Source organism: Nothoprocta perdicaria, unplaced genomic scaffold, assembly GCF_003342845.1.
Source record: "Nothoprocta perdicaria isolate Ctin4 unplaced genomic scaffold, notPer1 scaffold_38, whole genome shotgun sequence".
Taxonomy (NCBI): domain Eukaryota; kingdom Metazoa; phylum Chordata; class Aves; order Tinamiformes; family Tinamidae; genus Nothoprocta; species Nothoprocta perdicaria.
In genome coordinates, this window is record NW_020455621.1 from 349,252 (window position 1) to 366,037 (window position 16,786).

The following is a 16,786-nucleotide window of genomic DNA, read 5'->3' on the forward strand; positions in this document are numbered from 1 at the left end:
GGGAAAAAAAAAAAAAAAAAAAAAAAAAGAATCTTGATTTCTCCCCTAACAATGAGGGTGCCTCAATCTCCAAGATAAAGGCTTGTTTTTGACTTCGGTTCTTAGAAGTACTACTGCACAGATACAGCTCCGATCCTCAGCATATGTTTACTAACATTAACTTGAAAATCATTATGTTTATGTAAGAATTCCAAAACAAGAGACTAGAAGCAAGAACCCCCTTTGCTTTATACAGCGACCCTGGGGAAGCAGGGTGCCAGTCTCCTAAGGCCAGGCCGCCGTGACGGCAGCGCTGCCCATGCCCCAGGCCCCAACTGGGTGGGCAGCAGCTCCCCCCACGTCCCGGCCTTCTAAGGCCCAGACTCCACAGCCCAAACTGCTCACCAGTCCTGCCTGAAGATACTTTACATGGCGGTTTTATTTCTATAGATCGATATATTCAAAATTCTGCATGAAACTGGTATCAGAGTCATCAGTACTGAGATGTTGKGCCTCAGGAGCGGCTTGGATGGTCCTGGAAATCAGTAGTCCTAGATGCGAAGTGGTATATTCAAGGGAGGGAGGGAAGTACCACATTTTTGCAGCTGGGACGTGTGCCATTCGATCCTGACAGCACTGCTTAAGGACTTGTCCTGCCCTCCTTGTCAGAGGTAGGAAAGTAATTGAAGTCTCAATGATGAAGATCATAAGAGTCTCAGATTTTTCAGTAGAAAAAAGATTTGCTTCAGGCTTTTTTTTTAAAGCACAAACTTAGTAATACAAGGTTAAAAACAGAGCAATGAGTGGAGAGAGGCTGAAATCTGGGGAAAAAGTAGGAAAGAAAAAGGGTAGTTTGTGTGTGTGTGCATGTGTGTGTGTGTGAGCACACGCGAGAAAGGGAGAATAATAACCTTAGTAATTGGCTTAAAACTCACTCAAAAGCATTAATTTCCTCTATTGTTTCATGTTTAAGTTTTCTGTTGGTCTTAAGTGACAAAAGTATATTAACATTTTAATACAGCAYTAACAAAAGCATGCTGAAGACATTATGAAGTATATTCTCCTAAATATATCAATAACCTAAGAGGATACTGGGCTAAGAAGAGTCTTGTCTGCAAGCCTGAGGCAACCAGGGGACAGAGCAGGGGGGCAGAAACCAGACYTGAATGACAGTTAGTTGCTGCACACTAATTTGCCATTAAGAAACCTGAGGAAGTCTGAGGGTGGAGGTGAAGTATTTTGTTTGCCTGTTTTTAAGTACGGATGTCCAACCAGAAAAATGAGAAAGAAAAAACTTTTCCCCCCATCCAAAAACTGATGTCTCCCTCATACTTCTCTTGGTAAATGCCAGACTGCTAATGTACTCTGCTGTCCAGAGAAGACTGTGCAAACAGATTGAGTTCGGGACACTATTCAAATATTGTATGAGATAAAAGTGGCTTAAGAGAGCCAAAAGAGGATTTTATCATCTGTTAYTTGGGGAGATTTAAAATAAGACAGAGAACAAGGGAAGACTTCTTTGATCATGGCTTTTTAAGACGGTTTTCTCCACTACTGGAATACTGCATTTATGCATGTTAAAAATCTAAATGGTTTTACACAGTACAATGACCTTCACAGAACATTAATACTGAAAGCTTAGGACTCCAGAACTCAATATTCATTTGGCTTTTAAAATACACAAGGGTATTTTAGAAGTCATTCAAGAAGCAATCACTAGCTAAAACTCAAGTTACCTCACATTCCATCCACAGTAGTGCACCAAGTAAAGGACTTCTCCACCTTCGATGTCAGAATCTTTAATACTAGCTTCATATGTTTTTTGATTTTTCCCTCTTCCATACCGCACTTGGACTTTCATGCCTGGTGGATAGCATTCAAACTCTTCTTCCTCATTGTTATTGCTGTCATCTTCCTCCTCCTCCTCTTCTTCCTCCTCCTCTGCTTCTTCTTCATCTTCATCTTCTTCCTTATTGGTGTCATCTCTTGAAAGGTTTAAAAAATTGTAGAGTTAATATGAGATACTTCATAAGCTTTTCAGTTCCAAACCACATATATCGTTAAATATTGTGGATGCATTAGAGACTGCAGGCTCCAWATATGTGAGAATTCCCCATGTGCGAATAATAGCAGCAAAACAGGATATAGCAATAYACACAAAATCCAGTGACTGTAAGGTGCAAAGGTGCCTTGGCTTAATGAAAAATACTCCATGAGAATCTGTATGAGCAGAAGTTGTTCAAACTCATCTTTATATGATCCTTCATGCAGTCCCTTTGCTTAAATACAATTTTCCAAGCTCATCCTCCTTCTCAATACAGAGATTTCCTATGTTTCCTTTTGTTGACACAARAGTTCTACAACTGTTTCTCGAAATTTGCTTCCCCCAAAAGATCCATGCTCTTTTATAATCAACTATCTCTACACTTTGAAGTGACTATGACTAAAATCAGATTTTAGGGAAAAACCCTACACAAGATTGTTTAGCAAACTGGGTCACCAGCAACAATCTATGGCCTTGCCATTTCTTGCCAATYACGCTAAGAGTCTTCTAAATATATACAAAACTTGCAGTCAAATTGAGCTTCTRTCGAAAACTGTCAACACTTCCTTGGTGCATTTATACAGCAACTAACTGCATCTTCAGACACTGGGAACACTTTTCAGAAGCACTAAGCAGAGCCAGGGGCTGCTCAGCAGTTCTGAAAAGCATCTGCAACCAGCTTAGAGGCAGGCAAAAGAGCAGAGGTTAGGGGCGAGGGAAGGGACACTTTCCAATCTTAAACAGCTTGGCAGGACACTAGCACTGGCCCTTGCACTATTCCAAATGCACTCTATGCAACACAGAACAGATTAGGACTGCTTACTAAACTCACAATAGCCACAGGCCACTAATTGTTTAAAATCTGAGATTTGGAACAGATATACTCGGATGCATTACAAGCTGCATAAGAAGAGATGACTGCTGCTTCAAGTGCAATTCACACCCATTATAAATGAATCTCCATCACAAAAGTTCATACTCAATATTTAAATCTTTGCATGAAATACTCCATAAAAAAATCTGGACCAAGCTTTCTTTCTGCAAAAAAAATCAAACATTTTAATTATTCAAATACTTCTTTCTTCGCATTGCACTTGGCAATATTATCATCTAACCAGCTGCCAAAAGAGAATTCAAAACAAGGAGCTAAAATCAACCCTAGCAAAACCACAATAACCTAATGAAATTACTTCAGGAATGAATGCTGCCCTTTCTAGGCATACACAATAAGACAAATGCTGAAATTCCCTGTGTTAATGTCTTACTTAAACCAAACAATACTAAATACTCCTATTAAGTTCCATGTTGCATAGACCAGACAATTCTGTTTTGTGGCCAGGATCTTAAAAAGATTATATAATATTCTTGCTGTATGCTACTTCACTATTGAAGGTAAGACTACCCGAGCTAATAAATTAGAACAAACTAGAATGAATTCTAATAAATTAGAATTAGAATGAACTGAGTTTCACAAGCTCTTTTCATCTCCACTACATACTATATGGTAAAATCTAGTCTCTGAAGAAATCACTAATCAGACTCCCCAAAACTCAGCTGAAATTTTCCTGAACAGAATTCTATGACAAACACAACATGTATCACTTAGGAATTTACATATTCTTAGGTTACACACTAAACCAACAACTCCAGCTAATTTCAACTCTGCAGTCACTGACATTCACAGAGTAAAAAGAAATTAGCATCAGGAGCAGAGCAACCACCGCGGTGAAAAAAGATGAGCCTGTGATTTCCTGTCACTGTAAAGATTTTCAAAAATGTAACAGACCAAACTGTATCAGGAAAAAAAGAAATTCAAGAATTAGTGGCAGAATCCTTGAGCGATATCTGTAAAGAGGAAACGCCTGCCTCTAAGAGAGAGATGGGATTTTCCACAATCTGCAGGTGGTGCCAGCAGTCGTTTGAAGGTTCAGCAAGTTTGGAGCCTCTCACCATAAACACTCACTACGAATCCCTTGGTGGGTCAACAGATTTTCTACAAGGGCTGCATGCCAGGATCAGGACCCCTCTGGAAGAGATGTGTGAAATTCTCATTGTGAACTTGAGTAACTTGGATGGTCAAGTAGACACGTAGAGAGCAAACTGAGCAGAGGTGAAGGGAAATGTCAGGAGGCAAAAACAAAATGGAAGCGGAGATGATTGCAATTAGAGAGAGTTTTCTGAGGAGTGACTTGTAAGCTGGAGACTAAGAAACAAAACAAAGAGTGAAGACTATTCCTCATTTGGGGAGCAGAAAAACCTGTTGCGCTTGCAAAGCTCCTGGAAAAGAAAAACGCATTCCAGTGGTTGCAAAGAAGAACAGTATCCTGTTTACAAGGCCATAAAAAKCTCAAGTCTGGCCATGCAGATGAAGGAGAAATGACTGCCATGAATSAGTATTTTTAAGAGAAATTTGTGACTGTAGCCATCCAGCAAGSACAGTAATCATCTCACTTGACCATGCATATACGCGCATCATATTCCTTGTAATGTTGCTTAGGTAAAACCCCAGTAAAAAGGAAATAAGTAATCATCTTGGCATCAAACGCTGACAACTAAAAATACACAAATAAACCAGCCCAAGCAGCATTTGTCAGAAGGCTGCAGCACCCTGGACGGCGCAGGCGGCAGCTGATGCAGCAGGAGAGCAGCACGGCGCATGCAAACTGAGCAAGAGACACGGAAACACCGGAGCAGCACCCGCCAGAAACCAGAACTCGCCGCAAAGCTCATCAGGACGTGGCAGCATCTTCCATTACAGCCACAGGCTAGAGAACAGCCCTGCTGCATGCCCCCCACAATGAGAGCATGTCTCTTCAAAGCAGGCAATGAACGAATTAGAACTCAAAAAACATTTGTTAATAACAAAGCAAAACTACTGAAGGGTGTAGATTGTACAAGCRYGGCGTATCGTTAGATTCAAAGAACGCTGCAAATAGTCAAAAGGTTCAAAATGCTTAAAACGTTCAATTAAAACGTTCAAAAATACATATGGCAGACAACAAAACGGAAAAAAAAACAGAAAAATTAAAAAAAAAAAAAAGAAAAAGAAAAGGTCAGGCATATCACCAGATACATCTTAATAAACTAAACAGCGCATGCTCTCACAGCACTGAAAGGAGCCCCAGCAACACACGGACTTGTTTCAGCCCACAGGCCCTGGCAGCAGCCGGCGCGGCCAGGCAGCCCGAGCAGCCTCCCAGGGTGCGACTGACATCCTTCCTACGGCCTCCCCGGATCCCCGTTCTGCAGCAAACCTCTACGTGCTCCAACACACTTCCCTGACAAGCCACTGAGACGCACACACACACAGCAGGTGAGTTGGCAAACGCAAGGTAATTTTTCAAGGGTTATTCTAAAACTTGGGGAAGCAGCATTATTTCAATTATCGCTTCAATTAAGCTATTACAGCTAATTGCACCACTAGCAGAAATAAATTCCACTGTAACTGATGCTTTCAGTTGAGTGATTGGCTTCTATTTTTGTGTCTGACCCCTCTTCCTTTCCTTTCATCCTAAAGTATTATTTAACCTCTATTTCATGTAATAGAGTTAGAAAAATTTTGGTCGCCTTCATCCTCTGACTTTATTAATCACAGCTGAACTAAGACACAGGTATTTTCTACACCATGAAGAGACCCACAAGGAGCTGGTGTTATGCCATGACACTGGAGTCTCGCTTTAAACTTTTTTTTAAAAAAAGTAAACAAAATCAAACACATCAATATTTATTTTCCCTGAGAACTTGCAAAGTAAAGCCTAGGGAGCTCCATGTTATTGGCCTAAGGTCTTCTGTCTACAGAAAATCTGCCTGAACACACGGTTGTGGTCCCTCGTTACGCAGAAAGAGGCAGGCACCAAGGTCCTTGGAGCCACAAGGAAGAACAGCAAGTAGTACAGCACATTTTCACTGTATATGCAAGTACACTGTGAAAAAGGTTTTCCTCTACTGCTATGAGCAAGATAAATGAAAGGGTCTCGTGTTCCTGCTCCTAACCATTCAACAACACTTCTTAAACATTCTGAAACATTCTTCATGTGGGTGATGGGTGGCTCARAAATTTCACCGAGGAGAACGAGGCTTCTCATTTTGATGGCACTGATTTGCACTCAGTTTGAAAATATCTCCTGCCCGTCGGATGCTGCGGGCTTTGCTCAGGCACCTAAGCARCTACCACAGCTGGTAACTCTGCAGTGACCACAGGCTATGTGAAATGTGGTGCCCAAACCATTTCATACATGCGGAAAATGTCCCCCTTCCACTCGAGGCAAAGAACTGGTATTACCCCACAGGTACGTTGACACTGTCACTTTGTTACCCTTTCATTAGCACCTTACTGCCACAGCAAAAGCAATCAATACATTTCCCACCTCTATTTATTCTCAAAGACAAAAAAAAAGGCAATTAGGGATAGTATGTGAGAATGCAAGTATACAAAAGTTTCTTTTCAACACAAAAGCAGCAGCATAACATATATCGCAGTCAAGCATAATGACACGTTGTGTGACTGAACCTACATGAGCAAACTCRCACGCACGTCCTTCGTGCACTTGTACCCACGACATGGGTACGAGTGGACATCTGTGTAGACACCTGTGTTGAGTCTAACTATGCAATAAGCAAGGGGCACTTCCCTCCCTGCTCCCAATCCACAGGACTTAAACTAGACTGCAGAAAGCAATCTTTATATGTAGTTAGTACAGATACAGGAGCTAAATGACGTTACCTGTCTCAACCCTTCCTCTCTCCAGAGCATTTGAGCCTTCCTGCTGCCATCTAGATTCACCACCGCAGTTTGACACGCAAGGAACTGAAGACAACGTTGCCTCTAATGATCTTTTCTCTCCCACGCAAAACAGCTTCTGACTATTCCACAACCTTGCTGCAAGTACCTATCAAGTCCTTACAGAAAATATAAGTTCTGTACAAATGAAAGCCCTCACCAACACAGGCATGCATATATATATGCATATATATATATAACCACTAATAGTGGTTAACTAGCCATTAACAAGCACTATCAGTTCAAAACCTGTATCTATTATAAAGTTTTCAAAGGCTCTCTTAGCCTTTTCTTAGCTTCTATTTAAAAAAAACGAAAAACCTTCAAGCTCTAAAAATCCACTTGAGAGCATATCCCCAACAGTGACATCTCAATCTATTTTTACAACTATGATTTCCTTTCTATCTAAAGCTGCAGGTTATAAGCTTTCCTGAAGGTTATAAGCTTTCACTATGGCAAAATACTAGGTAGAAGTGACTCTACTAGATAAGAGAAGGAGAGAAAATTTATTGAAAGGCAATAAACAAAAAAAAAAAACCAAGAAAATGACTAATGAATTTCTAGTTATAAATATCTTTTTCTGCAGTACCATGGCTAGCTATAAGCTGCCCCATTTTTCAAGTACATAACACAGAAAACAACATCACTGGTGTATGARTATACAACAATTAGAAAACTGCTATTTTCTAAGCAACACAAAGATTTCTACCTACTTAAATATGATGCTTTGAGTCTTTAAGAATTTTTAAAGTTCAGAAAACTTTTTATAGTACAAATCATCCAGCTAATCTTAAAAATGATGTGTGTAACAAATTTTGGCTCCTATCTCAAATAGGATGGCTCCTATCTCAAGTAAGAAATACTCACACAGAAGTGAGARCACATACACAAGAGTGTTCTTTTGAGCTCAAATGAACCCATTTTTTCCTGTACTCTATATTTATGAGTTACCAGAAGTTTCCAGTTGGGACTCATTGGAAATTTATAAGATGACAAACATTTACAGAAGGACCCTCACAAAACCTATTATAGCGAAATCAAAGCCCTAATCAAGATTAACAACAAAATAAAAGCAAACTCCAAAATCAATATATCAAAGATATTTACTTACAGATTTTTATTATTATTATTAGGAGAGAACAATCTTATGTCTAAATACCCCTAGCTTTTATTATACTCACTAAGTATTAAAGATCATTGCAATGCACAACAGAAATAGTGATGAGGCAACAGCTGGTATTAAGAACAAACATACAGACTGAAAAGTTGAAGTGAAAAGTGGACAGTTTAAGGAAGTTTCACTATCSACTTTCTCTGTTACAATTGCTTCTCTATTAAGTATCTGCTACTGTCTTCCTTTGGAGACAAGACMCTGGGTTAACACAGATCTTTGATCTGACCCATAACGGCCATTTTGTGTTCTTGTTCATTTACTCAAAGTCATACTCCACAAGTCTAATTATAAAAGTATTAGCTATTAACATATATTGGCAACTAATGAAAACGATCAGCCCCTTTTTAAAGTTTTTTTCTGTCTGCCAAAACTGACACACTTTCACTTTTGAGGGGCTGAAGCACAAAAACTAGCTCATTTTGTGCATTAAGGCATCACTTGCAGGCTTCATCCATTGATTACTCGGCCCTGAAAATCCCTATTACCTCACTCTCCTTTTCCTTAAGCCTCCTATTTAAAGGATTGCAGGAGACTCTCCTGTCAATATCATTCACACTCAGTGGCAAAGCTGTTACTAGAAGCTGTTACTGTGTCTGTCCCTTCCCATGTTCTCTGTTACACTTCCTTCTCCAACATGAAAAGCTGGAAACTAGAAGTCTGGGATATGCATGTATCAAAACCAGACAGACTACTACTAATGGCAACATCCCTTCTCCTCCACCTTTCCTACATTTCAACCAGATGAAGTGACCTATGTTTTATGCCTCTCTTGCTCATACAGTTTATAAATATTTATACTTGGCCTCTGTAAAGCCTTTTTTTTTTTTTTTTTTTAAATTAGTCCTTTAGATCTACTAACTTCAATAAGACTATCTATGACGTATAAAGTTAGGAGTTCACAGAGATTTCCAGAAGATACAAGTCTAATTCATCATAGATATGTTAAATTTGAAGTTCAAATTATAAGAGAATAAAACTTAATGGACAGGACAGACAATAGATGTATTAACTGATTTTAAACAGAGTATCTTACCCTGATTTTTCTTTTTCTTCAGCCTCTACATTTCTGGAAGGATTCTCAATTTCTTTAACTTTTTCATCATCCTTATCTTCCTGTTTGGTTTCATCTTCAGTTTTGATTACTTTTAAGTCTTTTTCTTGTTCGGGTTGAGTATACGCAGAATCTGGTAGATTTTTTTTGTTTCCCTAGGATAACAAAACATTTTAATTAACTTACAAGATTAAATAAAAACCATAAAGGATTTAGGAAAAAGGCAGACACAAAAAAAAAAAAAAAAAAAAAACCCACACCCAACAAAAAAAAGGGAGGACTCTTTCTAAAATGACAGCTTCTCCCCTTACTGTTTTTCTTCTGAAAAAAATCAACCTAAACATAACAAACTTCAAACAAATCCTCAGCCACTCTCCTAGGTAGTTTTTTCATTCCTGCTTGCATTTCACAATCCGCTGCTGACTCGGGAGGTTGGGCAAAGATACAACTGYTTGCCTCTCTGGATTACTACAACCCACCTTAGAGCACTGTTTACAGCATATGACCCCCATGTGTGTTTTTCACACAGCAGGACTGGAGAAATAAAAACAAGATTTACATGGGCAAGACTTACAAGCAAAGCTAAACACAAAATAAAAGCCTAAGCACTGTAGGTAACTGAGAGCATGTGTTACCCAGGTCAGCATAAAGCAGCACATTAACTGGTCCCCATTTGATCTGGGAGGCCCCAGAGAAGGAGAATGTTGCAGCTGCCTCCTCCCAAGTCACACATCCTGACACTACGATCCTCTAACAACAGGTACCTGGAGACAAAGCTAGTTCTGGATTAGTATTTACAGCAGCTTTTGAGCTGTTTTAAAACCACTACAGAGATTTCAATCACCGTGTCAGGATTATCACACTGCCTCAATTTATCGAATATATAACATGAACACTAAAATGTCTTACCAGAATGGTGGTCTTATCGTTCTCTTTACATTCATTATCATTCTCAGGTAGCTTTTTCTCTTCTTGTCCTATCGCTACGGCCTCCTGCTTGCGCTCCTCCTTATCTGTTTTTATTTCTTTTACATCCTGCTCTTGATCTTCACGCATCTTGGCCTCTTTTTCTTTTTCACAATCTTTGCAAGGCTTGCTTGTCACTTTCTCTGGCAATGCCATCTGAAATTCAATATTAGCTGATGTACAATATTCTTCAAAGCCATAGAGATATCTGAAAGAAGGAAAGTTGCATTCTATGAGAAAACTTGGCTGTTAACAAAAAGATTTCATTATTTATAAGCTCTTTTTTCTTTTCCATTAAAATGTAAAAATAAGTAGCTTTTAAAGTAGTAAAACAGAATACAAAAAAGAAGTCATAAAGATTTTTCAAGAAAACTACAGAAAAGAAATAAARTATGTAAAAAAAAGCAAGAGAAAAGTGAAATTCAATTTTTGTGGATAGTAAGTCCTCTAATAAGCACTTCTAACTCTGAATAAATGTCAAACCAACTTAAAAATAAGTTTGTAATTACAAACGGCATTTTTCAAAGTGTCCTAAAAAAAGATTATATTATTATATTAATTTTATAAGCTATTAGATTCTTAATTTTTTTTATTAATTTTGAAACAGGATTCCTGTCATAATGCTTGTATAACTTATTTCAGTCAGAAACCATAGTAAAAAAAACTCAACACAAGGAAAGAAAACAAATATATACAACAAAAGCTGTCCACTTGAAATATATCAATATAGCGTGACTTTACAGTGTACAGCACCTTTTGCTTGGTTGAAGTGAGATTGGTATCATTCTCTCTATTCTAGTTGTAATAATTGCATGGCAGAGTGACAAATCAAATTCTGGCAGTGAATAAAATAGAATGTCAGAAAAGCTCTGAATTCACATTTGATTTCTGAAAAATTTTAAAACATCATTAACACCAAGCCTCAATATTTAGCCAAGGAAAACAGCAATTAAAATGTAGTGTTAGATACCTTTTTTTCCTTTTTGTTTCCAGACTGCATGGAGCAGTATTTGATGCTTGCCTATACTAAACACTCAGTAGAAGACTGTATACCTCACTGTACACACTTTGCATTTTCTTTCCCTTTCCTCTTTCAATGAAAAGTTAAAAAAAAAAATTCTATGTGAAGTAAAACAGGAAATACTACACCAAAATATCAAGTCTATTACAGTGATTACCAAGTTGCTTTCACAAAAGMGTATGCTAACAGAGGCAAGGCATGAGGAATACGGCTAAAGTTAATGAAAATTCAATTTTACCAAAAAGTATTTTCCTTATATTGTCATCACCACAAAAATAAAATCTAGTGAACAGAACTAGTGAAATTAGGTCTGTTTYAGCAAGAATTTCACAACTTTTTTGCTTACTTTTTGTATGCGCACTTAACATTGTACCCTGCAGCCGAATTCAACACAGGGATTCCAAGATCTTGATAAACTTGCTTCCACACTGCTCCGCTTTCAATCTAGGGAAAAAAAATTACAGCATGCTTGCCAAGTTCACTCATTAATGCCCCCCCAAAAAAGTCAACAACATTTTATAACCTTGAAAAATAGTTATAATTCATTTCCTCTGATYTATGTAATTATTCCTTATCATACATTATTTTGCTGTAATACAAACTGCAGTCCATTATGTATTTTTAAGCAAGTTATCATTTTTTAATTTCGGTAAGCCATAGCAAGCCTTCCTCTGCAGGAGGTAATAAAGCAAAGCAAATAAAATAACACAAAGAACAGAAAAAAAAAAAAAAAAAAAATCAGTATGTCATTTTTAACTACCAGAACAGGAATTTTAAAGAAAAAATTGATTCAAAGCACTAGGAACACTCAAGCCTGGCAGTACTGCAACATATTTCCACTACATCTTTAACATGCCTCTTGGTGTCCAAGTTTTGTAGGCAGTAAGACATGCTCATTTGGAACTACCTGGGAAGGTAAAATGAATGTGCTGCAATACCCAAATACACCATCCTCTGCTTTCCTCTCCTTGGGTCCCAGAATGATGACAGCACACAAGGATACCTCTCAACTGACAGGCTGACTTCGTGGTAAGAAGTTCAAAGCAGTGAATGGAATCTGCTTGGCCAAGAATTCCAACTATTTCAATTACTGCTCCAAGAACAATTCCACTAATCCCAGACAGAACACTGTGTGCTGCCCACAATAGATAGGAATTAAGGTCTCCACAGAAACTATAAATTAATAAAATCTCAGAGGTAAGTGATCTAAGTAGTCAGTTTATCACACAGACATTTGTTGAAATCTCAAAAACAAAAGTGTTGGCCGATTTTATGCAGCAGAAATTCAGCACTTTGAATAGATGTGTAATTTCCTATAGTTTCTGGTTTCTGTTAAAATACAGGTTTAAGAGCTATAATGAGTTTTGGAGATCTTTAAATTTCATCTTACAGCTCCCTAATGTTGTACAAGTCTTTTTTTCAATCATTACTTAAACCAAACCAAACAGCATCCTCAGATTTTGTGGATCTGGAATAACATACACACTAATACTTACATTATCAAATCCTCCAAGCTTGTGTACAAGTCTAAATAATTTGAAGAGATTCAAATTTCTGTATCCTAGTACAGGCCGTTTATTAATAGGAGTCCCTGTGAATAAAAACAGTAATTGAAATATTTTGAAATCTCCTTTTTCATAATAATGCAAAATCCATATTATATACTATTCTACACAATTAAACACATTATCTTGTGCCTCTGCTACTTTCTCTCCATAAAAGGGAACAAATTCAGCTTTATTACATCCTTTTCCTACAKTTCAAAGATGTAATTTAATTCCTATATAAACATTCTCCCTGGTAGTACTACATATTCACAATTCAGCTTTTCTTGCTCCATATTATACATAATTTAATTTTAGCCAATAATAATAACTACACATAATAGCATCAGTGTAGTCTTTTCACTACAATGCAAAAGACATCTCCCAAGAAATAAATCCCATAATGCTTCCAAGAGGTGCAACCTCCTATGCCGGTGTAGCACAGCTGTAGTAGCACACCAGCAGTACCAGCTCCTAGGTTATCTGCAAGCAAAGCAGAGTTCCTCAGCTCAGCTTCACATGCAACTACAGCACTAATGTAACTTCACGTGTAAATACCATGTCTCAAAAAAAAAAAAAAGTACTTTCCTTGCAATGTATAAAAGCTTGGTAAAGATTTACTGCATTAACTGTTAAGCAGGTTTCCCCCCCACCCTGCCTTCACAATTTATTTGTAAGATGCAAGCATTTTAGTTATTATTATTGACAATATAAAACTAGTGTGGAATAAAGCAAAGCTTTTTAGGATCATGTAAAAATACACTTATGTAGTTTACTAAAGTTTTTGCATTTATACATTAATATTACTGAAGACATCAAATGCTTGATTACATAGTAAAAGTATACAGGAAAAGCCAGAAACAAGGAATAAAACCTAATTGTTTCCAAACCTGAACTGCAAAGCACTAATAAACTACAGACTCAAATCCTAAAGTATTGTTATGTAATACATTTATCTCTAGGTACAAGTCAAAGATCATAATTACCTCTGTCTTCCATAAATTTGTATAATTGCTGAAGAAAGCTTTCTCTCTCTTCTGGAAAAGGCTCGATTTCCTCCTGTTTTAAATAAGGCACACAAGAAAAATATCACTTACCATTATTAGTTACACGCTTTCATTAAGCAAAGCACTGTAGTGATTGATTTAGGTTCAAATGGTGACGCTCATTTTACGGTCRTATAGCATCCTGTTGCTAAGACATATGGTCTTGGTATTATGCCATATGGAAGTAAGTTCTAGAAGCTATATTAAAAAAAACTTTTTATAGAGAACAAAAAAAGTAAAGGCACATCCAAACAGAATTTTCAGCAGATCTCTTAAGTGTCATAAGGAATGTCATAAATCAAAATGTGTTCTTGATTTTATCTATTTAGGCAGAAAGTAGTGTAGGAGACATCTGTTTAGTGGTCAAGAGATTGTATCTGACCAAATCCAATTCTTCTGTAATTAAGCAATTCCTTAATGTCTGTATGCACTATGTCACTTTCAGGAACAGAGTGGAAGATAAAACTGGGCTTGCACTTTTTTTGTAGGACCTCTAATCCACAGTACTGACAAACCACAGCCAGACACTGCATGCATACGCATACTGCCATGAGGTACCAGCTGAAAGCCAGCGGAGCAGGATCAATCCCAGAACTGAAATAACAACAAATATTTTGTATTCAGTTCACTACAGTAATAAGCCTTTGCATCAGATTTACTCAGAAAAACAAACAGTGGAGCTTCATGGTAAAACACTATGGTTAATATGGTTACTTTATAATACCTTATAATTTTCTTTAGGAAATGCCACTGGCCACAACCAGTAGCAATTAATATTGTGATTTTGATACTATTATCATTTTATTTCCAATATAATCAGGATTTCTAAAAATTCCTATGATGAAGCTATTTCAAAACAATACACTGACTACAAGTTGATTAATTCTCTGCACACTGTTTTAATAGTAACTACCTATAAAGTTTCTAAAAATATAACTAATATAAGTTATTTGATAAATCTATAGGAAACATTTTCTTTGGTGTATCACACTGTGYTCATCTCTTCAATCCCTATAACAGTCTCCTTACACTAAACATTAAAGTCTCACCTACCAGAAGCAAGCAGATAATCTACTGCGCAAGTTACATACCAAAATAGTTGAAAAAAATCAGTAGAAATTGAATATGATTATTAAATACAAGGAAAAAAAGAGATGTCTGTTGAAATTACTCAATGAAGATATAGATAACTACAAGTAAGATCAAGGAAGACTATAACTATTACCAGCAATTAGTCTTATCTTAGTTCTAGACTTCTTCCATTAAATGCTCTTAGATGACACATCAAAGCTAGCAGGCAAGAGTCAAGAACAAATATTCACAATACGCTGAAATAATTCTCATTTAGCTGCAATTAATGAAAGAAATACAATGAAAATACTCCACAGCAGCACGACTGCAGAGGCAACGCAAGAGAAAGGTCTCTGTGAGAGGCATTAAATGATGAGCATCTACCCAATACCCAATAGTTTGGCTGCAGCAAACCACAGAGCAACCTGCTTCAGCTGGGAAGAGTCATAAGCTGGGGAGAGAACTGCAGTTCTTTGTACTGAGTACATCCTGTCACAAAGGAGGAAGGAAAATTAATATCATCATTCAGTGGCCGCGAGGAGTGTCAGTGCAGGCACTGCTTCCAGTACACACAAATGTCTGGTTAAGAAGCCTCACGTTTAACAGGCAAAGGTGGTAAAACGAGCACTGCTCGCGAGCAGTCCAAGYAGCCTGGATCCTGGGGCTCAGCTAAGGAGCATTGATGCAAGGCTCTTCCTACGTCGCTTCCAAGCAACACTTGTCATAACAAGGTGGTCCCAACATGGTGTTTAGGGGATGGAAAAGAGAGCATTCAGCTGAATCTCAGGGAATCTAACCAAGTATAAGCAGCAACTTCTATTTCTTAAAAATATGAGACTAAAATGAAGGTGATGAAGAGGCGAGAGCATTGTGTTCCTTGCTCACTGAAAGACGCAATGCCTGAAGAGTGGGCTATAAGAATTTCCAATACGATAACCCACAGAGGTGCCAGAATGGCAACTGGATGCTATATATTAGTTTTCCTGACAGAAGGAACGCCACCTCTCTTAGAAACTGCACTAAAAGCACTCTAAGAAACTCTGTGCCACTGAGAAGTGTTTTTACTTTTTCAAAATCTCTGCAAATCCAGTGCAGGCTATACTACAATAGCATCCATTGCTGATCTTTAAAGGACCTCCTAAATAATGAGAACACTGAAGATGACAAGGTATCCCAAGTGATGGTTTGAAGAAACCATGTCATACTCTGCCATCTTGGCTTATTTCTAAATAATGCTAGTAAGATCACTCAGAAGCCACTAATATATCTGTCCACGTCACAAAAGTAAAAGAAATAGGCAAACCTGATGATAAAAAGAGGCAATATGTCTTAGAAATTCATACTGTACCCGACTAAATAAAAAAAAAGGTCTTTGTCCTTCTGTGCTTGATCAACAGCAGATTTTGTATGGAAAAGACAGGAGAGAGGCTGCTTTTCATTATCTTCAATTTGAAAAAAAATGGGACACACAGACACCATTCTTAGAAGATAGTGGATTTACACATCAATGACTGAGAGAGCATCTTTGTATAAAGTCTGAGGTGATGAATTGAAGAGCTGTTCACTCTTTGTCCTGGTTCACAGGCACTAGGGCCCAAGAGGAGGCCTTATGCCAAGCAGTAAGAACTGTTTGTGTCCTGGGAAGGGCCAGACAATCTGCAGGTGGATAATGCTGCCCCAAAGAGATGCTGCTTGATAACCAGCAGGTTATAGACACRAACTACAAAAAAGGACAAGCCACAACAGGAGCAGAATGCTCACTAAAGAAAGCAAGGGGAGGAAAGGTACATATTATGTTGACCATTTAGGAAAACAAACAAAAAAAGCCTCACCCCCAAATTATGCTTTTGCCTCTGTTTTAAAAGCTTCCTACCTCAGCAGGAGGCAGAACATTAGAAACTGGAAGGGCAAATATCGCAAGAAATGTCACAGTAAATCCCTAGAGATTTGACTAGGGTGAAATGTTCATGTCCAGCACACACAGACACAGAGCCTCATAAAACATCACAGGCAGCTGGGAGAGGCTGGAGCGAGAACGCGCTGAAGCTCCCTCTCCAAGCACAAGGGATACAAGGCCAAAGACTTGCAAATTGTATTGCTAAAGGCTGTT

At 37.9% G+C, this 16,786-nt stretch overlaps 1 protein-coding gene across 1 annotated transcript in view; it reads right to left on the reverse strand.

Moving 5' to 3' along the window:
• The window catches only part of ARID4B (AT-rich interaction domain 4B), a 63,124-nt gene that overhangs the window by 16,860 nt on the left and 29,478 nt on the right, over positions 1-16,786 (reverse strand). The window contains exons 11-16 of the mRNA XM_026044715.1: positions 13,546-13,618; positions 12,512-12,606; positions 11,362-11,459; positions 9,938-10,202; positions 9,011-9,183; positions 1,716-1,964 (exon numbers count right to left, since the gene is read on the reverse strand). Coding sequence (XP_025900500.1) covers positions 1,716-1,964; positions 9,011-9,183; positions 9,938-10,202; positions 11,362-11,459; positions 12,512-12,606; positions 13,546-13,618 — 953 coding nt within the window. The remainder of the gene's footprint in view (positions 1-1,715; positions 1,965-9,010; positions 9,184-9,937; positions 10,203-11,361; positions 11,460-12,511; positions 12,607-13,545; positions 13,619-16,786) is intronic.